At 39.7% G+C, this 25,151-nt stretch overlaps 3 protein-coding genes across 3 annotated transcripts; 2 read left to right on the top strand and 1 right to left on the bottom strand.

Annotated features, from left to right (window-relative positions):
- The first annotated feature begins 1,683 nt into the window (after nt 1-1,683).
- Nucleotides 1,684-4,133, top strand: LOC126790078 (uncharacterized). Its single transcript, XM_050516213.1, has 2 exons — nt 1,684-2,783; nt 2,897-4,133. The coding sequence occupies exons 1-2, from the start codon at nt 2,175-2,177 to the stop codon at nt 2,984-2,986; spliced, it is 699 nt and encodes a 232-aa protein (XP_050372170.1). The 5' UTR covers nt 1,684-2,174; the 3' UTR covers nt 2,987-4,133.
- A 9,926-nt stretch (nt 4,134-14,059) lies between these two features.
- Nucleotides 14,060-17,181, top strand: LOC126790063 (phosphatidylinositol 4-kinase gamma 5-like). The gene is made up of 2 exons (XM_050516198.1): nt 14,060-14,260; nt 14,665-17,181. The coding sequence occupies exon 2, from the start codon at nt 14,961-14,963 to the stop codon at nt 16,872-16,874; it is 1,914 nt and encodes a 637-aa protein (XP_050372155.1). The 5' UTR covers nt 14,060-14,260; nt 14,665-14,960; the 3' UTR covers nt 16,875-17,181.
- A 4,746-nt stretch (nt 17,182-21,927) lies between these two features.
- On the bottom strand, nt 21,928-24,386 carry LOC126790066 (cytochrome P450 CYP749A22-like). Its single transcript, XM_050516202.1, has 5 exons — nt 24,084-24,386; nt 23,769-23,995; nt 23,280-23,515; nt 22,716-23,097; nt 21,928-22,616 (listed from the first exon to the last, which is right to left on the bottom strand). The coding sequence occupies exons 1-5, from the start codon at nt 24,367-24,369 to the stop codon at nt 22,188-22,190; spliced, it is 1,560 nt and encodes a 519-aa protein (XP_050372159.1). The 5' UTR covers nt 24,370-24,386; the 3' UTR covers nt 21,928-22,187.
- Nucleotides 24,387-25,151: the final 765 nt, after the last annotated feature.

The following is a 25,151-nucleotide window of genomic DNA, read 5'->3' as shown; positions in this document are numbered from 1 at the left end:
TATTTAGAAAGAATTCAGTACAATCTAATGCAGGAAAATGTTCTATTTCTGCCTCTCTACAAGCATATTGTGATGCAGATTGGGCAGGTGATCCAAATGAAAGAAAATCTACTACAGGATTTGTGATTTTCCTCAATGGCTCTCCTATTTCTTGGTGCAGCAAAAAGCAGAATGCTGTCTCTCGTTCTTCTACTGAGGCAGAGTATAGGAGTATGGCAGATACGTCTGCTGAACTTATGTGGATTACTAATCTTTTCAAGGATCTGCACATAAAGCTTGAACATATTCCAGTGTTGCATTGTGACAATATTTCTGCTCTTGCTCTTGCTACAAATCCTGTGCAGCATTCTAAGCTCAAGCATGTAGAAGTTGATGTGCATTTCACAAGAGAACAGGTTAAGGCAGGTTCAATCAAGCTTCAATTTATATCTTCTCATGAACAAATTGCAGATGTCTTCACCAAAGGCTTATGTTCTCCCCAGCACACATATCTTTGCAGCAACTTGATGATTGGTTCCCCACATCAAGTTGAGGGAGGGTGTTAACCATGTATTAATTAGCCTTAATTCTGTCTTAGTTCTATTAAGTGTGTTAGTCATAGATAGGGTCAGCAGCTCCACGTGTTTGGTTGTTGTGAGATCAACAGCTAGCTATAAAAGCTGATGTATTACTGTTCCTCTGTAACAATTACAACAGAATCAATATATCAAAATCTCTTTTTCTCTTAAGCTGTTAAGCTTTCACTCTTGTGGACTGGCTGTTGATCGGCCTTTGCCTGTCGTTGGAGTTAGCGGGGTTAGAGGTTGAAGAAAACCGATGCTTTTAACTTAAACGGATTTTCAAAGGATCGGAGCCTTTTTAGGCATGTGCTTTTGGTGGTTTACACGATCCGCTCGATCCTTTTCGGGCATGTGCTTCTGGTGGTTTACACGATCAGTGATGAAAATCCTAAATGGATGTATCATGTGAGGTGTTAGGGACTATGCCTATGGTGTTTGAAGGGAAGATTTTACTGCTTAATGCGATCAAGTGCACGGGGGATGGTATGTGTTTTGGTATTAAGAAGTAATGTGGATATGGTAAGATGATGTTAGAATGATATTAGAATCACACTACTGATTGAATAACCATCTCCCAAGTCCAAAGCATGGATCATCATTAAGCATGTTAATTATGTTGGAATCAACTTATACCATCGAGCAGCTTCTAGAAGTAGGTGTTATTCAAAGAATCAAAAGTCATAACCTCTTGATTTCAGTCAGCTAGTTATATACTTATATATATGTCCATTACGCTTCAGTCAGCTCTTGCACCAATCTTATTTAGAGAATCATTATTGATTTCAGTTATATCTTCTTCTTCTTCTTCGTTCTTCTTTTTCTTCTCTTTGTTTTTTTTTTTGGTGAAAATGATCGAATAAGATGTGAATGATGGTATCATTTATCAAAGACCTTAATTATTTCAAAACAGGAGTCGCCATGCAGTCAATCTATCTACACCGATCGAACTCCTACAGTTTGCTTGCTAGTAGTCTAGTCCTACTGGTTAATATTAACAATTTTTTTAATTCTAAAGTCTAAAAGAAGAAAATCTACATGGCAGGATATTGACCAATCTATATATATATATATATGACTTAAACCCTAAATCATAAATGATATGATGAATCTCCGTCAACAATGGATTGCCACCGATTAGTTAAGGAAATAGCCGGTCATAGAAACGCGGCACGACGACCGTGGTATATATAGAGGCCTATTTCTACGCAGAACATTCCATTTCTCTCATCTCTTCTTCTTTTTTGGTAAATCCTATATTCCATTTTCTGCCTGCATATTCATTCTGATCCATCCTCAGAACATCTCTACATCCTTCTCCAAATTCACGTACATAAATCAACACAATGAGAAACTCTCTGATATTGTCACCGGGAGATCGACTGCTCCGTCAGCCCCCTCCGGCCACATGGCTCCCGTTGTATATATTCAGCCACGTGGCACCCGCTACGCTTATATTATCTACCTGATCGACCTCCTCAAGCTCCTACCTTAATTTTGATCATTCCTCTGATCTGAGATCTGCATCCACCTTTTCGGGAAGAAGAGTAGCTGATATATAGATAGAGATATTCCTGGCCCTAAACCATAAACCCACGAACCGACGTTCTTCTTTCGATGAGTGAAACTTCATCAAAACCGTCATACATATTCCCACCAGAAATGGCAACTCAAGTTTCAGGGAGGAAATACAAAAACTCAGTTTTGTACAAGCTGCTAAAGTTGTGGGCAAAGGCAACCGTATGTGTAGTAGTGCTCCCCATAATCTTCTTCATCTGCGTCCCACTGTCTATCCTTCTCATCCCACCGTTATTTATTGCTTCTACATGGGCGTTTTGTATGTGCAAGATAATATATTTCTTGTGCCCCCTTAGAGTTGTAGACACGAATCACACCATGAAGTTTTTCAGATTCTGTACCACACATATATTAGGCACTACCAGCACAACCAAGGCTAATGATAATGACGATGAGGAAAATATGAAGGAGGAGTTGATAGCCAAGAGTCGGGAGGATAAGAAGCAGCCGGTGAGCGAGGTTGAGTTGGATCCTTTGAAGGTGCCGTGTTTATATGAATCTGATGATCACGAGCAAGAAAACAAAGAAGGGCGGAATGTTAAGGAAGAAGTGGGTAAAATCGGCATGTACGAACAACTGGAACAAGGATCATGGCGAGTTTTGGTACCAAAGCCTCGGATACCCAAACGGAAGAAGGAGAAACATACGGTATGATTTCGATCATGTACGTAGAAGAATTTGGTGCTTGTAATTTAAACTTATGCTCACATGTTATTATGTTAATTACCTAATGTTTTGTGTTTTGTTCATTACTTGTACAGTTCCACGAAGTTTTATCATATTGGAAAAGCAAGGAGAAAGCACAGGCAGCATCAGCTGGCACAAGAGAAGAAGATTATTGCATCATCTAGTAAAATTAATCTAGGACTTGGGAAGAGTTGTTCAACTGCTCTCTATATTTTTCTATTTCATTTCGTCAATTAACCACATAAATAGTGGACAATAATCAAATTCAACATCGTACGTACATGCATTGTACATTTGCTATGTTCACAGGATTTCTCTACCATATGTGGTTAATTTTCTTCAAATAGCCCTTCATGAATACAAAAGGCCATACAAAAATAGCACAAATTATATTTTGTCCATAAGCTCGGTTATTTTACGACGACACCTCCACAGTCATGGACTAATTCAATAAGTTTTTCGTTTTTTTTTTGGTTAAAATTAGTAGAACTTCATTTTTTTTCATTGAATAGAAAGAATGTCAATACAAAAGAGAATGGGGCTTAAGTGATTAACCAAAGCTCAACCAATCACAGAACAACACCAGTTGATCATGTTAAGTACAGGACTAAACATAAAAGAGAGAAACACAGTGAAGAAAACGAAAGTTAGCTAGGTAAGCCCAGTTGATCATGTTGACAGAAGTTTCTCTGTATAACAATACCCAACAGTTCGATCACATCAATTTACATGCATTTTATGAAAGGAATAATTGTAAACTCACAGCACACGTACGTATTATAAGAGTATAGGACTGATCAATCATCAATAAGTATCTAGTTACCCATGCATGGTGTTGATCAATGATCATGGAGTATTGACGACCCATCATTATGATTCCCCTCTTCCCTGGATGTTCTTCCTTGCCGGGAAGAGGCTAGAGAGATATAGATAACAGCCACAGATATGCGTACAACTATTGATCGATCATCGATTAGTTGTATCGAACTTTGTGGGCTGAAGAGAAATGCTTCGCAGCAGCAACTATAGTTGGTGCAGCTTTTGAATATGAATCCCTAGCATCGTCACCTTCACCATCTGAGCTGTAGAAGCACCAAGCGAAGGGACTCAGTACTGCTGGCTTCTTACTCTCTTCCTTGGCCTTTCCCATGATCTTATTGCTTGTTAAATTCGTATGATTACTTGATGTATCCATCTATTGGCAATTACAGAACCTGAACTCGCCTTTCTGGGTGTATATATGAGATTTGAGAGAATTGCCTTGCTGCAGAAATGATGTGCTCGATTTGTTTCTTGAGCATGAATATGAAACCCTTTATATGGTCTCAGCCTCTCAGGTGCTACTTGGTGGTCAAGTTATATGACTTGTTTGGTTCAGAAGGAAAGATCCCAACGAACACGAGTAGTTTAATATTTTGACCAAGACTTACATGCATGAGAGTGATGTGACCACTAGGAACTTTCTTGATTGGCCCGCAGATCATTTTGATAGTCAAAAGTGGATATCTTCTTCTTAGAAATAAGAGAAATTGTCCACATGTGAGTCTTCTCCAATGAAGTTTGAGGAACATACCTTGTTGTTAGTCAAAGCTGCTGAATGAAATTTCAATAAGAAAATAATTGTCTTTTTTTTAACATCTTTAAGAAAGCTCGTAGAAAATACTCTTTCGTGTGTCCGAAAAGTCACAAATTTTATGTCAATTACTTCTACTCACATTTGGCGCGAAGCAAATTTTTTGACATATGCAATTGTTGACATTGGTCACTTTAACCTCGTTGTTGTTTAGCATAATACTCTTTCATGCGGAAAATTCTAGGGTGCACTTTTGTATGTTATATAATAGCATCCATCACATAATCACACCACTACTCCACGTGTATCATAATCTTCACTCTCTATCCACCTTCAGATCTTGTTATATGCTATACAACAGATGTAACCACTCCTTCCATGCAGCCATTGTCTTCAATCACAACTTTAATTTCAATTTCCATTATTTAGACCGGGTTTTTCTTTGTAATTTTTATTCCTTCATTGAATGAAAAAGCTCGTAGAAAACTAAGGTGATGACTAATGAGATCCAGGCCAGGAGAAATGGCAACTATATGATCAGCTTAATTACAGGTATCATTTATTTTTGGTTGTTTGAATTAAAATTGAGCTCTACGTATATATGTATCTACTTCCAATCAATTAACAGACTTCAAACCTGACTAATATACTGCATAATTCTTCCCCATGTAGCTAGTAATAACCACTAACCAGCAAGTTTAGAAGAACTCTTCATTTCTTAAAGCGAAAGCGCTAGCTAGCGACCAAAATTTTCATTACCTACAACTGACAGCATAGACGCGTACGTGACTATTAAACCGTAGAAACATAATTGGCGCGATTCACTCGGTATTGTAATTGAAGTAATACACTGCACATAGTATATACGACGATGTTGGTTTGATTTAATTTCTATAAGTTTGTGAAATTCATGTAAACGACTTTTGTTTGCTTAGTGAAGCGGTAAATCAAAAACGGAAACGTTATCGAAACATTTAAATTAGGAAAACGTTACGTTTCCGCGACGTGAAAATTGACTTTTACTCCGTTGATCGTTTGCGAAAACTTCCTTCACGAAAGTTGGAGAGCTCGTCGATACGAGTTCGTGGACACGTCACATGTTCGAATCGAACGTCGGACGTGAAATTTATTAACGTCGGAAGTTAGTTTCCGATTTTGGAAACGAGTATAAAAAGACATTTTTGAGATTAGGGTTTCCATAATTGGAAACCATTTCTCTCTCTTCTCTTTCCGCCTCCCTCCCTTCTCTCTCCCCGATATCTCTCTCTCTCTCTTTCGGAATTCCTCCGCCACGACCCGACAAGCTCCGGCCTCTGTGACACACACCGCCGGCCCAGGAAGCATCATGCGACCCTCCGCAGTCGACCCCGAGGTCGACGCACCTCCTCGCGCCGCCGTGAGCCTCCGCACTCCAACCCGAGACCGCGAGCTTCATCGCCATCGTCGAGCACCACCTTCGGCGACGCAAGGGCACATAGGAGAGCATCTCGACGCCGATCCTCGCCCTTGGAGCCCTCTGCTATCGACTTAGGGGCAAAACCGCACGATTCAAGTCCTCCCCGAGGAATCGAAACACCACCGACGATCCAAGCTCTTCCGGTGCCAAATCAGAGTTCTTAGCTTCGATTAAGGTATGAATTGATGTAATTGATGGATTGGTTGTGGATTTTTGGTTGTTTTGGGTTGATTTTGTGGAGATCGGAGAGGGAGGAGGAAGGAGAGGGTACCACCGCCTTAGGTGGCGCGTGTGGGTGCGTGGAGGGGGTAGGAGGCGGCGTGAGGCCGTGGGAAGGAAGAGGGGACAAAGGATAAGGGTTTTGGGGCGGCGGTGGCGGTGGCGTGCTACGCCCCAGCCTTAAGCTCGGCGCGTGTGCCTCACGCGCTGCCACAGTGAGTGGCGCATGAGCACAATGCGCGGCCTACCGGAGGTGGCGCGTGAACAGTGTTTCCAAATGGTAAATTTGTAATTTATTTTTACGTGCGGTAAATGTAAAAGTGATTTACGTACGTTAAATGTAAATTTATTTTATATATGGTAAATATAAATGTAAATTACATTCAGTAAATGTAAAAAATAATTTCAGAATGGTAAATCAGTAATTAATATTTACTGAGACAGTATTTACATTTGAATAGTATTCTTACGTACAGAAATACGTAAACAGTATATATATATGTACATGGATACGTAATTGATGTGTATTTGTACAGAAACACGTAAATAGTAAATACATGAATAGTAATTTCGTAAAACCAGAAATTGTTGAACAGTATCTTATTATTACTGTTTCGACATTTAAGGTTTACGAAACGATTCTAAATTCTTTTCTTATCTTTTCAAGGTGATCGATAAATCAAGGAAAGGAATTACCTTTGGAAATTGTGGAATTACACTCGAGTTAATAAGGTGAGTAAAAATCTCACATATTTACGAATCTACCCTTGCAGAGATTCAAGATTATGCAGAATTTTAAAGAATGAAATATGACATGTATATGATATAGTGAAATATATATATTTGTATAAATGGTAAATAGGTACATATATATAGTTTGCTATATTATATACTGTTATGATTTCGTTGTGAATATGTCATTTTGATGATGAGATTTATATATCGAGCATGTGATTTGTTTTGTACAATATGACATGATGATTATTGTACGTGGTTTTAACATGGAGATTGTTAAAATGTTTTTGTCTACGGACGTGATTTTGTCTACGGACGTGTGATGTCTTTGGACGAGTTTTTGTCTTCGGACCAGTCTACGGACGTGTGATGTCTTGGGACGTGTTTTGTCTGCGGACGAGTTTTTGTCTTCGGAAGTGATTTATGTCTTCGGACGTGATTGATGTCTTCAGACGAGTTTTGTCTTCGGACGTGATTGATGTCTTCGGACGAGTTTTTGTCTTCGGACCAGTCTTCGGACGTGTTTGGCATGTCGGAACCTAGCCTTTGGCCGAGCAAAAGTTACGATACAGTTAGAGCTCTAGTCTGTCTGCCGGAGTACTGCATGTGAGGTAACAGATAGGTTATCGGCTCATGAGTACTCATATTTTTGGACGTTGGGTGGCAGGAGGTTGCCCAATGTCGGCGGTGTACTACATGAGGGGTAACGGAGGTGTACCGACGCTCATGAGTGATAGAGCGTTGGTTAAAACGTCTATAATAAACCCTGTAAAACATCATCGTTAGTATAGAATAAGCAGAGATCGTTCTTTCCGGGGAATTAAAGGGAACTCTAAACTTTTAGTGTTAACAAATAATGGGGGGTTTGAGATTGATTATTAGCTACTAAAATAAAACCTAAATTACTATTTACATGATCGACTTCTGTTTAACAAACTTAAACCAAATTTACCATTACACCACATAATTACAAGTTCGAACCTATCATGCATTCTAATTCGACCAATTACATACTTTTTAGACACCAATACAATTAGAGCCTTAGGGGATCATCTAATCATGCAAGATTTCAATTAACATTTAGATTGACTTAGGGCCTAATCTAAAGTTGCATGCAATCGAATTCAATAACACTTAGAGTAGAAATCAAACAAGATTACATTTAAGCACCAAATCTTTGTTGGAGACATGTTTCATGTGTGGCGTCACCCACCATGGTTTCACATGCAAATTTCCAGAATTTTTACCACTTTTAATCAACACAAACCGAACCTACTTAGGGCATGATTCGATTTGTGTTAATATGGTTGATGAATCTAGCACTCAAACACAATCTTAGGGATTGCATCCAACCGCTAAATTCATATGCACATATCTGAAAATTATCTAAAAGTATGAGAAAGATGATTAGAACACAACAATAGAAATACAAACTCATTAATTATAAGAACATAGATTTGGCATAGTCTAAAAAAATATCAAATACAATTTGAAAATTCTAAAACAAATACAAAACCAATATTTCCACATAAACAACAACTTACAATCTTCATAGACAAAGAATTGTAGATTAACACAAATAGACGAAGCCATGGAGATGAGTTGCGAGAATCACACGTTGTAGGAACCTTGGAGATGTGTCTTCAATTGTGAAACTCGGTGGAGATGATGATAGTTTTGGGGTGGACGGCTTGGCTAATTTGTGAGGGAAGTTTATGGTGGTGTTTTAGTAGAGTTTTGGCTCTTGAATGCTAATGATAAGTGATCATATTTGAGAGGTGAAGCCATGTATATATAGAAGAAAGATGGAGGGTTTGAAATTACTTCTTTCTTCCTATAAACATGCCATGCTTTAATCCCTAAAACATGGAAAGTTTTATTTCCTAAAACATGCCATGCTCTAATCCCTAAAACATGTCATGTTTTATTCCCTAAAACATGCCATGTTTTATGCCTTTAATGATCATCTTCTATTTAATTGTTGCATGACTTGGCTCCATATTTTTTTCTTTAATTATCTCTTCAATCCAATCTGAAAATAAGAAAATAAAATCATAAGTAAGAGATAATTAGTTTCAAAACCTAACAAGGATTCCTAGTCAAACTAGGACTCTAAACCAATTATGCGTTTTAACTCATGTAAGCACAAAAATGCATCCAATACCGCTCAAGACTCTTACTACGACTCAATGACTCAATAGTAAAACAATAAGGGCTAAGCAAAGTACAAATTGAGGTAAAAACATGTTAAAAACGTCGCACAAAGTGCTCCTATCAATGATTACCCATGTTATAAATGCATTGGGTAAACAGAGGGGTTGCCCAATTTCTCATGAGCACTTTCATTTTATTATTTATGGACAATCAGATGGGTCGTCCATTGACTAATGAGTGCATTTATAATTGATGTTTTTGTGGATTTTTGTATATGGTGACATACGAGTTTTATTTATGTTTTACTCATATGAGCTGTAAAAGTTTACCAGGTTTGTGTTTACAATCCCGGTGCACCAATACGATGGTGTAGGGGATAACTCTGCAGGTGTGGATTAGCGGAAAGTGACGGACCGCTCAGAGGATTTGAAGTTATTATTTCCAGCTTGTGGTGATGATTTATTTGTGGATTTTTGTGAGAATTTGTGAGGACTATTATATTTCCATTTGATGTAACGTTGAATTAGAAATTTGGTTTGTGATAATTGGTTTGTTTGAGTTATATTGTGAACTCAGTAATGATCCGTTGTGGCATTTAAAATGATTTCGATTCATTGAGATTGTTTTAGTGTTTTCATGACTTCAAAATTTGAGTTTTTATGCTCGAAATTTTTGAGTTGCGACAGTATACTAGAATTCGATCGAGTAAATCAAATTTTGTACAGGCGACTGAATTATTTGCAACATACGTACCTTATTTCAGTAAAACAATCAAATTGCTTATTGGCTTGTTTCTTGAGGTGTCCCCCGTTTTTTGGTTTTTTCTTTTATGGTTGATAATAAAATTCTGGGAAACGGGCGGTGGTCTCTGAGGAGTTAATCGTATATTCCTTAAAAAAAGGTGTTGCCTCATGTTCAACACAATTCGATCATGAAAACTACCGAGTCCACAAACGAGTGGATTAGGACGTCTGTTAATATGTAGACCAAGTCTTACACGAATACACCTGCATGCATATCTTGTGTGAACTTTCTTAACATTAGCAGATGTTGATTAATTATATATATATATAATGATGTGGACTTTCTTCCTATGAAGTATGAACACTGAGGAATTTGCCTTGCTGGTAGTCAAATACACATCATCAAAATTTTCAGTATTATTAAAAGAGACAAGTCGGGACCAAAGGATGTTAAGAATTACATGACTAACTATATTGCAAACACTTGGAATACTTTTGTTTTTTAAACATGAAAATTTTGTATGTATTCTATTTTTATATTACTATCACAATAGATATACAGTGATCGATCGTATTTATATAAGTTAGGAACAAAATATATACATTCATCATCTTCAGACCGCTCGAAGCTAAACCATTTAGCACGAACTAAATGCAATGCTTCTTCCCACTAAGAGAAACGAAACTTGACCGTGTCGTATATATTCCCTTGTTCCATCGCTGGGTATAATATTAACGTGCACCTGGTCTAGGCGTCTAGCTACGTACTTAATATTAGCAAATGAAGACCGGTTACCATAGAATTCGAATTATCCAAACACAGAACATGAAACATAGGAGGCACACAGCTAAAGCTCCATCGAGTACTAGTGCTTTAAAATCACAGCAAACTGTCACCAGGATACTGGAAGCTGCTTACATATAGCTAACGCCTATTCTGTCTTCTCAAACAATATTATAGTATATATAATGGCATATATTTTATATCTTAATATCTTATCATGATTTCATGAGGACAAAGCTAGCTCGATCGATGTTCATGACAGGGTTTGATCGATACACCCTCGTGTGCATTAATCTTCATCCACGTGAATAGTAATATTCTATGTGATCTGCACTTTCTTCACTAGTCTAAAATAGCGGGATCCTGATAGAATATTAGCACAAAACGTACAAGAAGAAGTGGCCGGTAGCTCAACTTGTCTGTGATTCTCTCTCAGACTCGTACATCGTCTCTGACTCTGATCCATACAGCCAAAATCCATGTGCGCCATCCACCGCCCAACGCCCACCGGAAAGGCTCGACAGACCCTCGCAGACCATGCAACGGCTTCGTTCACCATAGTCCACTTGATTAATTTGTATTTTTAAGGTTTTATAAACCCTAGAATCTCTGGATCTTGATGACGTGGCCGCACGCTACTGACCGGATATACATGTCTGCTCTGAATACGATATTCCTTCGTTTACCTTAAGATGAAATAGAGTATGATGTGTATCGGGTCTTGCTGCCCAAACCAGTGTGGCTGTGAGTCATGGCTTCGTTATGGGTTTTCTTTTACAAATTCCATATTTGTTTAGGTTGTCCCCGCAATCTTATTTAGCTCCAATGAATGTGTATGGCACAAAGTAATGTATAGACATTATATATGTGGATAATTTTTTTTTCTCAGAATAGGTTCCTGTCTAGCTACATGTCGGATTTGTGGCGCCTACAACTACATCAGAACATCCCTTGAGGAAAAAAATGAACGCAGGAAATCGATCAATTCGAACTCCAGTATACACATATATTGACAATTAAATCAAAACTGTTCTACTTTATCATCACCCAAAGGATTATAAGTTGTGGATGGACGTGAATGAATTTTTTTTAGAGCAAGGCATAATTTAACAGAAAATTCTATTGTACATTAATGCATGTTGTATACTCCAACATCATGCGGTCGTTATTGTATTATGGGTGAGGTAAAAAAATGATATTAATTGTCGGCCATACTATCTCGTATGTATTGCATACATCAATATATGAACCCATGATTGACTAATGTGTTTCGCGCACTATGTAGAATCGATCCTTGTTTGAGAGAAAATATATATCGAATCTTATGTAGTATACTGCACGATGGGAGACAAACATCACAACTTAGTACATCGAAAATAAAATCTTGTAGCTGAAAGTAGTAAAGAATCAAGAAGAAATAGCAGCAGCTAGCTAGCTGAGGATAATATTGGCAGGTCGGATTATATAGTCATGAGCTTCATGGTGACCAGTCACCATCGCGTGCAGAACGGCGCTCATTTGGGGACACAGATTCAGTTGTCTGAGTATGTGATGAAGATGATGGAAGGGGAGGGGGTTATAAGTCTAACGCGGGATATAAATCATTGAACAAGTTGCAGTCTTGCAGTTGCAAGCTCAGCTAGCTAGGGTTCAATGTGTGATTCAGCACTTGCAGTCTCTACAGGTTGGTAGCTCGATCGATATTAAGCCGCAACCAACCTCAGCTTCTTACTTGTCTATTCATAATTTATATATAAATATCATGCATATTGAAACGGCCGGCCCTACTTGTAGATCATTATACTAGTTAATCGATCGGCTAATCCATGCACTCTACATGATGTTCAACTAATTAATAAAGCAGCTACCCATTAGATATGGCTAGGAGCGAAGTATCTTATTTTTTTGACCTTGATGTTTGTCTTGTTCTAAAATTTCACATTCCTTGTCGCAAATGAAACTAACACCGGAAATTTTTCGATGTTTTGTTTATTTGATTCATCCAACACGAAGATATCTATGTACGTGCGTGGTTATCCTAGATTAACCAAATTGTAAGATGTTGATGCAGACGGATTAGTATAATGTTGATTAGAATGATAATTAAGTGTAATTAACTAAGTGTATATATAGTGATCAATGAAGGTAATTTAGATCGATTCCATTTATGTATGTTATGTTATTTGTTGTTACAGAGGAGAGCTTTCAATCCTTTCATGCGTGCATATATAACCACCTACACTTGTTAACTAGCCTTTATAATCTACAATCTAAAGTAGCTAGCTTCAATTACGTACTATGATCAAATTCTGCAATGCAAGCATCATATGAAAATGGTATTGGAATACCCCTTTTGGCTCTAACTTAAAAATAGATGCTTCCAGACTCATCTAAAACGATTAATTCTGGTCCCGGTAATAATTGTAAGCAAATACCACTACCTCTCTATATAATAGGCAATGCCAACATTTTACAACTCAAAAACGGGCTTTGTCATTCACTGCTGTTCAGTGCTGTGCGTATTAACCCTAGTCTTTAGCACGATTCCGTGTTAACTTGCAAGAACCCTTTCATGCAATATGCAGTCTCATATTGCTAACCTCACTAACACAAAGGGCCTGCCTTGAGAGATTTGAGCCCCTGCAAAAAAATGGCCCTTATACAAAACTTAAAAAAACTTTTTTATTAGGAAAATCAGAAAAAAAAAAAAACAGGATTATATGAACCTCCGAATACCAAAGTCGTCGAATTCAAAATATTAGAGTAATTGTGAAAGATCACCATTAAGTATATCCATTTATAGAGGTAGTAGAGAAATAAAATTTTGATTTTAGATCGGGAGCATAATTCATATATTCATGTAATTTGTCTTTTTCATAATGAAGAGATAAAATTAATAATTTAAAAGAGAAGAAGATAGCATAAGCATGAATAAAATGAAGTTTTCTTATAAACAATGCAATTATAAAGAATGAAGAAAAAGAAGAAGAGATGCATATTCGACAAAGGTTAAACAAAAATAAATAAATAAATTTGGCCCTGGACCAACAAAAATCCAACAATTTCTGGCAGTAGCTAAAACGATCTGTCATAATCACCTGCTAGATAACCTTAATCATTTTTCCCAATACAAAAATTAGCTATAGTGCACCGATTCTGTATGGCACGATTGTCACCTCAAACCTGTGGGCTAGTCCTACTTTTCGGGGCACTTTCGTCATTCCGCCAATCGAATGCAATGGTAAAAATAAAATAAAAACCAGGCAACACCCAGTCCACGTAAAAGACAATATGAAACCCCCTATTGGCTGCGGCTCCCTGATTAACGGTGACCAATTCCACGTAACACCCAGTCCCTTATCTCCACGTTACCCCCACCCAATCAGACGGCCCACGCTTCCCCATGAGTCGCGGATCCAGCGGCCCAGATCCCGCGTTCTAGACTCTTCGAAGAAAAGAGGAGGGTGGTGTGGTCACATCGTAACCAGGGTTGGTTATCTTAACCCAACCAGAGTTCCCCCACTGGGGTTAAAGACCGAGACACAGACCCAGACTCGCCAAGAACGAAGAGAAAGAAGAAGCTTAACAAATCCAAAAGAGGGGTTTTGCCAGTCAACTCGGACCCGGCTCACTCTCTGAAACCGTTACCCTAACTCGGTTCGTTAAGCCTTGTTTGATTTCTCTTTCTCGAATTTCCGTAACTGGTTCATTGCACAGCGGCCGGCGTCCGTCTGATCAGAACGGCAGCGTTTCGGTTCCAGATCTCACATTCCGGTGAGTCTCTCCGTCTGATTCGGTTTTTTTCTCTAGCTCAGCAATGTTCAATTTCTCGTCTTCATTGTCGGTTCGCTTTGATTTTCTCGTTTTGTTGTATCATCTCTGTCCGTGTTATCGTCTCGTAGTTTTAGATCGGAGGAGTTGGTTTGAGTGAATCGAAAGTTTACTGAGTGGTTAGTAGGGTGATTTGGATTAAAAATGTTAATTTTGTATGAGAAAGATTCAATTTTGTGTTAATTGAACAGTGCATTAATCCCTATAATTGCTGCAGTTTAATGATTAGTGATTAGCCAGTTGTTTGTTATTGTGTTAGTTTCGATTAACTGTGGAGGCTTGGATTCAACATTTTGTTAGATACAGTGAGTAATGTCAATTTGGGACTGTGTTACGCTCTGTTGCAGATTCGTTGATTTTCGAGTAGCGTCCCGCAGTGGCTCGTCACTCCTCGGTTCATTTCAGCATTGATGAACAGCTGATCTTTCGATTTTTCATGGCGTCTGTGATTTTAGGATCTCAGTAGGGGGATTGGAGTCGTTTGGTTTTTAACTATTAATGATCGTATTGGACTTGATTTTTGTACACGTTCCAATTTCGGCGGCTTTGGAGCTTGGCACTTTTTGTAGAGGAGTGAAGCTCTCATCTACTGCTGCCACCGCCTCTTTTGCTGGCCGTCTGATCTGCCGCTCGTCTTTGGTTGATGTCGCGTAAGCTGGACAGTCCCGTGCAGACCCAAATGGCAGTGGCGTTATTTAAGAGTCCGCTGACTGGTGAGTACCATGGAAGCAAGAGGGTGGAGGGGAAACAGCCTGCTGGTCGGAGAAGGGTTTATGTGCAGACGGAGACGGGATGTGTGTTTGGGATGGAATTGGATCGCGGTGACAATGCCCATACTGTGAAGAGGAGGATGCAGCTTGCTCTCAATGTTCCAACTGATGAGAGCTCGTTGACATTTGGAGATTTGGTGTTGAAGAATGATCTTAGTGCAGTTCGGAATGATGCCCCCCTTCTTCTTACACGTAACCTTATGCATAGAAGCTCATCAACTCCGTGTCTATCACCTACTGGGAGAGATATGCAGCATAGAGATTGGAGTGGTCCTATAGAGATATTAGGGAACTCAGATCGGTTTGCTGGAACAAAGCAGGTGGTTAAGGACATTAAGAAGGCCATCAAGATGGGGGTTGAACCAATTCCTGTGCATAGTGGGCTTGGAGGTGCATACTATTTTAGGAATAGTAGAGGTGATAGTGTTGCAATAGTGAAGCCAACTGATGAAGAACCCTTTGCCCCCAACAACCCAAAAGGTTTTGTTGGTATGGCTCTGGGCCAACCAGGTTTGAAGCGTTCAGTGCGGGTTGGGGAGACTGGTTTCAGAGAAGTCGCAGCTTATCTGCTCGACAAAGATCACTCTGCAAATGTGCCCCCCACTGCCTTGGTGAAGATCACTCACTCAATCTTTAACATAAATGATGGCGTGAATGGGAACAAGCCACAGAAGAAGAGGCTGGTTAGCAAGATTGCATCTTGCCAACAATTTATACAACATGATTTTGATGCCAGTGATCATGGGACATCCAGCTTTCCAGTAGCAGCTGTGCATCGTATTGGGATTTTAGACATTAGGATTTTAAACACAGACAGGCATGCGGGTAATCTCTTAGTTAGGAAACTTGATGGTGTTGGGAGGTTTGGTCAAGTGGACCTCATTCCCATTGACCATGGCCTTTGCTTGCCAGAATGTTTGGAGGACCCATACTTTGAGTGGATACATTGGCCTCAGGCTTCTATTCCATTCTCAGATGATGAGCTTGATTACATAGAAAAGCTCAATCCAGTCGAGGAATGTGAGATGCTGCGAAGGGAGCTTCCCATGATACGAGAGGCTTGTCTCAGGGTTTTGGTTCTCTGCACCATATTTCTGAAGGAGTCTGCTGCTTATGGTCTCTGTCTTGCTGAGATAGGTGAGATGATGACTAGGGAATTTCGTAGTGGTGAGGAGGAGCCTAGTGAACTTGAGGTGATTTGCATGGAAGCAAGGAGGATGGTAGCGGAGAGGGAGGTGCCATCCCCCAAGGCTGATATGGGAGTTGAGGAGTTCCTATTTGATATAGATTGTGAGGACACAGAATCAGACCTCAAATTTTCAGCAGAGGATTATGTGACTAGGACAGCTTTTCCATTTGGAAATGGTAGCGGACATGGCCGGTCTCTTCTCTCTAAATTAGAAGAAAGCATTGAGGAGGAAGAGGAAAGTGAAGGAGAAGAGCAACAGGCGATAGCAAGTTTGCCACCTTCTAAACACATCCCATCAGTTGCAAAGCTTTCTATGTCGCTGAAGACTACAAGTTTGGGCGAGAAGACCTTCCTGAAATACGCAGGAGCAAATACAGAAAACGGATACATAGTGAATACATCATCTGGTCACAGGAGTGCGAATGAGCAACTTCCTGCAAGCGTGAGCTTTGTGAAGCTGGCTGACATGAATGAGGATGACTGGACCTTGTTTCTAGAGAAGTTCCAGGACCTGCTTTACCCAGCATTTGCAAAACGCAAGTCTGTTACTCTAGGTCAGAGGCAGAGACAGAGGCTTGGTACCTCTTGCCAGTTTTGAGACTGAGGTAGCAATGTGCGGCTACGATAGAGGACAAGAAGATTAGTACTGTTTGTGGGAGTGGAGGATTGAGTTAGATTGCGTTGCAGTTTTTCTTCTTCCTGGAGAAAGGTTGCTTTAGTTGACGAGTGACTGTAGGAGTTGCTGTAAATATTCTTGGCATGACTTGATTTTCTTTCTTGTTTTTTTCGTTTTCTTTTATTTTTTTTATGTTTCTTTCACTCCTTTGTGGATGTTTGATAAATAATCTGTAGAATGTAATCAAGAAAAGAAAGTTTATGTATATAGTGAATTATGTTTCCTTGAATTCTTCTGCATTACTTTTGTTCCATCTGCATTTTCCTGGTGTCTGCACTTCTGCTTCATTTCTCGCAATCTAATTCTGCTGATACTTTTGAACTCAAAACTGATATCTCCACCAGCAAGTTTCGTTGCTCTATTTCCGATCAGTCTAAGTCAGAAAATTGGAAATGTGAGTGGAGAACACTAGCACATCATGGTTCTTTTTCAGCTTGGGTCCAAATGCTTGTGCTTGTAGCCGTCTTTTCCTTTTCCTCTCCTCTTTCCTTTTCTTTTTGGTCGTCTTTGACGTACACGGGTGGGCTATGTTTCTCATGACGTCCATTTCTTTCCATTCAAAAACACCAGGCTGCCATCCACAGATCAAAATCCGAGTCTACTATATCTGGGGGTGTCTCAATTATTGGGGGTTATATATAATTATATATCATGCTCAAAGCTTATGAACTTCATTTCTAATTTTCAATCGGAAAAGACACGACTCTTTATATCACGGTTGTTGAAATGAAGCATACAAATGAAGGACTACATAGAAATTTTGTCGATGATGACACAGAAAGCAAAACCAATGCTATCATATCAACTAACCAAAGAACATCACATGGAGAAAGGTCCCACGTTTTTAACTTGGTCTGAATAATTTCATGCTCTGGATTTCAACCTGTTGTTTCTGTTGTTTATATTTCAGGCGTGTTGTTTATGTTTTTCTTATTTATCTTGTTGAGTTAATGTATATCAAGTTAACACACTCTGTCGCTCAGAATTGTTTGTATAAGAGGTAATAATAATGACTAAGTTTGTACTTTCAGTACTTGTCCAAATGGCACCTGATGAAAGTTTGCTTGAGATAGGAGCAAAGGCAGTTAAGGGTTTACCTTAATCATATGCCATTTGTGGTGGTGGGGTTTAGGGTTTAAGCTTCACTCTTAACAAAGTTGGTTTTGGACTTATCTACAAAGAGGATAGGCACTGAGGTTTGGTGGGAATGTTCAGCTAACAATCTTTGCGGGCGATCAATGCCTTTCACACTTTTAACAAGCTGATATGGAGAATCGATTCTTTTCTTAAATTTAGATCACGATCCACAATTCCACATGATGATTATTCCATTAGCGTTAATATGATTATTAAATATGGACGGAGACTGCAATGGACGTGGCAACCGCATCTTGAAGGTGACTTGATTGCTGCTTTGTATTGTAATATTGCCACTTGTAGGGCTCTGGTATCAGAAGGGTCCTACTGGGTTCGCTTTCTCAGAATGGTTTGAGATGCAAGACAAAATGATGCATGGATGCATTAGCAGTGGAAATGGAGACAGCTTGTCCCCTTCTTTACTTTATTACTACGTCTTTTCTGTGTATTAATGCATCGATACATTAGTAATCGACCATGTACGTGTACATTAGTAATCGACCATATGTACGTGCTTACATATGAAGGAGAAATCCTTTGTTGGGATAAATTTGGGAAAATTGATCCAGCACACAAGTACAGTGATTAGTCTAATTCACCATTGCTGTGGCTATATAATACCAGACCTTGTTTTGATATGTGCCAGACTGCAATATATCCATAATCCCATACATATGATGCTTAATTTTACAGTTAGATAGACTAATTATGAGCCTGCTGCTCTGATTGCTTGCTCACCTTGCTTGGAGATGTTGTGGTGAGAGCCAAGAGAAGAAGGTACATAAACACAGAGCTAAGAGAGTGATTGCTAGGCCTCCAAAAGAAGTCATCATCTTTACTGTAGCTTTCATATCTCTAGCTAGTAGCTACCAGTCCTACCACTACCAGTATACTGTTTGTTGGCACCCCTACTAGCACAGAGCTACCAGTATACTGCCAGCACGGTGCACGGCTAGTCCCGTAGTCCCACGACTGCTAGCGTAGTACGCGACTGCTAGCACGGTGCAAGACTGTTATCGTAGTCCCTTGAATGCTAGCGTAGTACGCGACTGCTAGCACGGTGCACGGCTGCTCCCATAGTCCCATGACTGATGCTCCCATAGTTCCACGGTGGAACTCCACAGTCGACCTCCACGGTCCTACTCCACAGTCGGCTTTCATAGTCCTGCTCCACAGTTGACTTCGCAGCCTTCCGTAGTCGCCAGAGAAAAGAAATCATTGGCACAACGGGACTTGCTAGCAAAGCCAACCAACCCGCAACAAACCACTACCATAACACAGAGAATTGAAAGGAAAATCTCTTCAAACTAGACATCTCCTCACTTAAATCTAAAGCGGCTACTTGCAATCATTCTCCGCGCAAAGGAGTGTCATGCTTGGACACCTCCAACATGATTTTGGTACTTGCATAAAGCGCAACTCCACTCCACATCGGCATAAGATAAGTAAAATGCTATGCCTCCCTACTCCTACTATAGAGTTAATTATTACCATGTCTTAGCATGATTTTATTACGCTATAAAGCATGCCTACAACATAACGCACTTGATATGCATGCCCGCATGGTTTTCACGCATTGCCTACAACACTTTGTAGAGTTAGCTAGCAATGCCACTTAGCCATATCTTATATGCTTAGAGAATGTGTGACACACACATTTGAATGTCCAACTTGATTGTGCTAATGAAACTAGGAATTTTTCTAACCATTGTTCAGGAGAACAATTAAATTCCTTATGCAGACTGTTTCATCACACAACACTCAGATATCACAGAATCATAAATTCTTTCCTCACCAAAAAGTGAGAGACTACGCCCAAGAGGGCTCAAGACGTCATACGCGTAACGCTTATCTACGCTATGATGAATGCACTACGCCCAAGAGGGCTCAAGCCGCGTAAATACGCGCACTACGCCCAAGAGGGCTCAAGACGTCCTACGCGTAACGCTTATCTACACTATGATGGATGCACTACGCCCAAAAGGGCTCAAGCCGCGTAAATACGCGCACTACCCCCAAGAGGGCTCAAGACGTCCTACACGTAACGCTTATCTACGCTACGATGGATGCACTACGCCCAAGAGGACTCAAGCCGCGTAAATACACGCACTACGCCCAAGAGGGCTCAAGACGTCCTACGTGTAACGCCTATCTATGCTACGATGGATGCACTACGCCCAAGAAGGCTCAAGCCGCGTAAATACGCGCACTACGCCCAAGAGGGCTCAAGCCGTCCTACGCGCAAAGCACACTGCGCTCAGAGGACGCACTACACCCAAGAGGGATCGACATCCTACGCGTAAATCTCACTACGCTACGTTAGTAGCTTTACGCTCAAATGTCAACGCCAAAAAGATGTCATACGCGTAGCCTATTACGCTATGATTGACGCACCACTCTCTAATTCAACGCCAAAAAGACGTCATACGCGTAGCCTATTACGCTATGATTGACGCACCACGCTCTAATTCAATGTCCAAAAGACGCCCTACACGTAGGTCACTACGCTAAGATGGATGCACAACGCTCTATGTCAGCGCTCAGACGTCCTACGCGCAAAACTCCGCGCTAGCCTATAGAGGTCTCACTAGCCTTCAAAGGCCATATTGGCATATAAAAGACACACTCTCCCGTAGCGGCCATATTAGTCCAAAGCGCCATCACGCAAGACTACTTCGCCTAAGTACACCGCACACATATGCCATATCACTCGAAACCGCCTTGCTGACTAGGGGTTTCGGGGACTTAGGCACACTCGCGTACTATATCATATTCGGGATCATACATACACACGCATCATCATGTGTCAAACACACATCGCGCCCGTACATTGTTATGCTATCCATGACAACAGACATACTTCGTGCACATATGCTTTTATCTTTGTTTTGCAGGTTTGAGAGTCCTTTCTTGCTTAAGGAGTTCGGGGACTGGTAGGGGTATGCCACCGCCCGGACACTTATGCTCGGTGACATGTTGATTGATAAACTCCCCAAGCAAGAAGTTCCTCTTACTTAGGGACTGCGGGGGGACATGTTGGCACCCCTACTAGCACAGAGCTAGTATGGCATGCCACCGAACATAAACATCACTCTCTAGGCGGATCTACAAATCACTATGTGGCTCAACCATGATATTCATAGCGTACCTCGTCATACAAATTTTCCAATGATAGTCGGAACTCACCAAGACACCACCGGAAAGTCACCTTTCCGACCTCATTAAGATGACTCCATAGTAAGCCTAGAGGGGCACTTGTCCCACATTGAAGAATATGTAAATGAGAGGGGTTCCTTCACCTATAAAAGGGACCCCTCATCCCACTTAGAAAGGGGATCACTACTTGTATAACTCGAGGCTATTTGCTTATACTAGTGGATTCAAGTGGACGTAGCCTACCCCAAGAGAGGGAGGTGAACCACTATACTTCTTGTGTCAAACTAACACTCACTAATAGCTAACCGTGTGGTCAGCCACCCATCTGGTAATCACTACGTTAACACTGTTATTTCAATATTAATTTAGTGTGTGAATTGTGAAACATTAGGCTGGCAGCGGCACTGGGCTTCTTTTCTGATGTTTATGACATATTATCCTACGCAAGCATGGTCTTGAAATTCAAAGAATGAGCCATTAAGAATAATTAAGTGAATTTCTTCCATGACATTAAGGTAGTTATGTCCGGTTGATTATTTTGACTTAGCTTGGTTCATTGTATTAACACTCCTTTAAATAATCAATATCTTAATAATCATCACTAATTAAGGATTTTCATTAGTTATATTTGTTTTCGCTTGGCTTATCAGGCACCTTGGTATAGATTTTCACAGTATTTAGTTGACCTGCTATGGAATATACTGGTTTGATGAAAGTTCATCAGGTGCTTAAATACAATTGGAACTGTGATATATCATTACATTGTAACTAGTTAAATTCTCATTTAACATCTACATCAATGGCAGGAAGTACGTCCAGGACCAACTGTAAGAGGATTGCCAAAATAGTGCCGGCACCAATGACAATCTGTTTATTCATGTCTTACTGCATTCTTTCATAAAATCTGTGCAAGTTGCTGGCAATATATTTGGTTTCAAGAGTTCAGATAGGGTGTACCATTATTTGAACTCCATGCTGTGGGCGAACTGTAATATATCTAAAAGGTGAGTGAACATAACCCGGGGAAAGGGTGAAGGAGAACCGTTGTAGAATCATTGAAAGAGCAATTTTTGCTTCTGTAGTTGCAAAGTTGAACCCAATACAATTTCTAGGTCCCATTCCAAAGGGTAGGTATGCAACCATGTTGTTGTTAGTAGCTTTAGCAACCCCTTCTGCGAACCTCTCTGGCTTGAAAAGATGCACATCATCTCCCCAAAGTTGAGGATCATGATGAAATGCTAGATTTGGGACCTGAACTTCAACATTAGCAGGAACAATGATTTTTCCGAGTCTAACTTCCTTTTTGACTCTCCTTAATATGGAAACAACAGGAGGATATAACCTTAGAGTTTCATTGAGAATCATGCTCATCTGCATGCAACAAAGTGAATCAACAAAAAAAAAATGATGAGGATAATTTGCATATTTAACTTAGACAACAAGCAACTGATAGTTGGCATTTTTTTGTACCATTTTGAGTTTGGCAAGGCCATCAGAACTGGGAGTTGATTGTTTGCCAAACAATTGCAGAACTTCTTGTCTAGCTTCCTCTTGCCACTCAGGATGAAGTGCCAGAAGTAAGATAGTCCAAGCTAGCAGTGTATTGGTGGTTTCTTGTCCAGCAAAGTAAAATGTTTTGCACTCATCAATTACATCATCCACTGTAATGTTCACATTCGGATCATGGCGAGCCTTTAGAAGCAATCCAATAAAATCACCTCCAAATCTGTCTTCTTCGCCACTCATAGTCATGGCCTGCTCTTCTCTTTTCTTGACAATCTCTATTATAGAATCGTGTATTCGTTTTACAATCTTCTCTGATTCAATCTCATCCTTATTTTTGATAAATCGACTGCAATAATTGTGATGCATTAGCTTTGGGGACATAATACTACTACTGACTTCTAGCTAGGGACTTTATGTCATTAATATGATAAATAAAACAAGGATTTAACAGCTCAAACAAAATCGACTCTGAGGGATCAACCAATCTACAGTGTTCAAGCTAGGCTTTATTAATTAGATGGAAATTACCTGATGCCAGGAAGCCTGAGTCTGTAAGTATTTTTTACCATAAAGGAGGCTAAGCTCATCAACATCTCAAAAATGTCCTGCCCCTCTAAGTAGCTGCTGCCAAATGCTGTCCTCGAAATCACTTCAGAAGTCAATAATCGAAATTCTTCAAACACCTCAATCTCTTTCCCTTCTTCAAATTTTGTCCACCTTTTTAGCATCGTTTCAGTACTAGCTATCATTGATGGAATCATAGTCTGGTAAAAGTAAAACAATCCGGCCGGTACGTCGTTAATATCTTCAAGCAATTAGCACATTTACCTTCATAATTTAATCGGGACAATACTAAATTAACCATATCTTTCTTTAAATCCACATAAGGTGACAGATAAACATGGCAGGATGATGTCGGTAAGAACAAATACCTAATGGAGAAAATGTGTACCACCACATGCATATGCATATATCTTAGACTGCAAGAATTACCACTAGTAATAGTAAGTAACTTACTTTTAAGCTCTCTCCATGAAAGGCATGCATGGAAATTTTTCGCACTTTTTCCCATTTTTCACCTTCTATTCCAGGAAGGCCGTTGCCTTGTAGCCTTAACGCGAAGCCCTCCTTCTTGGGTTTTCGATAGACTCTGTCTTTGTCATTCAGTATCTCTTTGCACAACTCGGTATCCATAACTATCAACTGAGCTTGAGAACCATACCACTGCAGATAAGTCTTCCCCTCTACAAAGTAACATATAACAAAATTAGCAGAAAGCCACACACACAGAAATTAAGTAAGAAATGAGCTAGATAGTAATTATATATATACCATATTTCTTGCTCCATGAGTGAATATGAGGATAAATCAAAGTAAGTATGTCATGTGATAAACTTTTCGGCCTGCTCAATGCTTCCTTTATCATGCTGGCGATTTCTTTGGTGTTCCCATGGATAAGTCTGTAAGGAGGGCCTGTGACTCCCTGCAGGTTCAACTTCTTCTTAATGTGCGTCGGAATCCACCATTGCTTGTAAAAGATCTTAATGAGAGCTACAAGAAGAAGGTAGAGAAACACAAAGCTTGAAACAGTGATCACTAGGCCCCCCAAAGAAGTCATGATATTTTATCGTGCTCCTTTTTCTTTTTGGCTCTCTGCTTTCATGATAGATTGTGAGTGCTTATATATAGATTCGAAATTTTAAGCTGGCAACGATGACATAATATGCTACGCATGCAAAATTGGAAATGGTCTTGAAATTCAAGTTAAGAAACAAGTGTTATATTTCGGGTCAACTTTTAAGAAGAACAAATTTTTAAGGACGAGTTAATTTCTTCCATGCATGACGTAAGATGCTACGCATGCATGGTCTCCAGTATGAGATCGAGTATGTCTAATAGTCATGAATCCATCACAGTCATTAATTGAGTAGCTACTCTAAGCTGATATTTATTCTTTTGTCTTCTTAATTGGTTGATTGTTGTAGTTGTATATTTTCTTGGGATTAAACGCATGCAGTCCATGACTACTCGATCACGATGTTAATTGTATAAGGCAGAAAGAAAGAATAGTTATTTCTTGATCCATCAATTTCTAAAGTATGCAAGTCTAATTTTATCAAATTAAGATATCGATGAGATCACGCGCATACATAATAACAATTTTTTTACAGACATGTAAAGGTGGCAAACACAAAAATTTGAGTTTGTGGTTCCTCACTTCAAACTCAAGATTGCTTGATCTGAAAGGCATTAAGGCGAAAGACTTCGGGTTTGGACTGAGAGAGTATTCCTAAAATTGGCACTCAGGACATTCTCATACAGTAAATAGTGTGTCAAAACAGTATAATTAGCAAATGACCTTATGTGCAGATTTAACATGACCAGACGAGCGAGAAACGA

Source organism: Argentina anserina, chromosome 4, assembly GCF_933775445.1.
Source record: "Argentina anserina chromosome 4, drPotAnse1.1, whole genome shotgun sequence".
Classification (NCBI taxonomy): Eukaryota; Viridiplantae; Streptophyta; class Magnoliopsida; order Rosales; family Rosaceae; genus Argentina; species Argentina anserina.
The sequence above is the reverse complement of the archived record's forward strand: the minus strand, read 5'-3'. Positions and strand labels throughout refer to the sequence as shown.

What these genes read in the sequence shown, in the direction of transcription:
- LOC126790078 (XM_050516213.1), top strand. Translation starts at nt 2,175, where the DNA reads ATGAGTGAAACTTCATCAAAACCGTCATACATATTCCCACCAGAAATG. An exon ending in GGAAGAAGGAGAAACATACG is followed by an intron (nt 2,784 to 2,896) that starts GTATGATTTCGA and finishes TTACTTGTACAG; the next exon opens with TTCCACGAAGTTTTATCATA.
- LOC126790066 (XM_050516202.1), bottom strand. Translation starts at nt 24,369, where the DNA reads ATGACTTCTTTGGGGGGCCTAGTGATCACTGTTTCAAGCTTTGTGTTT. An exon ending in CTCATGGAGCAAGAAATATG is followed by an intron (nt 23,996 to 24,083) that starts GTATATATATAA and finishes GTTACTTTGTAG; the next exon opens with AGGGGAAGACTTATCTGCAG. An exon ending in TTCATGGAGAGAGCTTAAAA is followed by an intron (nt 23,516 to 23,768) that starts GTAAGTTACTTA and finishes TACTTTTACCAG; the next exon opens with ACTATGATTCCATCAATGAT.
- LOC126790063 (XM_050516198.1), top strand. Translation starts at nt 14,961, where the DNA reads ATGTCGCGTAAGCTGGACAGTCCCGTGCAGACCCAAATGGCAGTGGCG.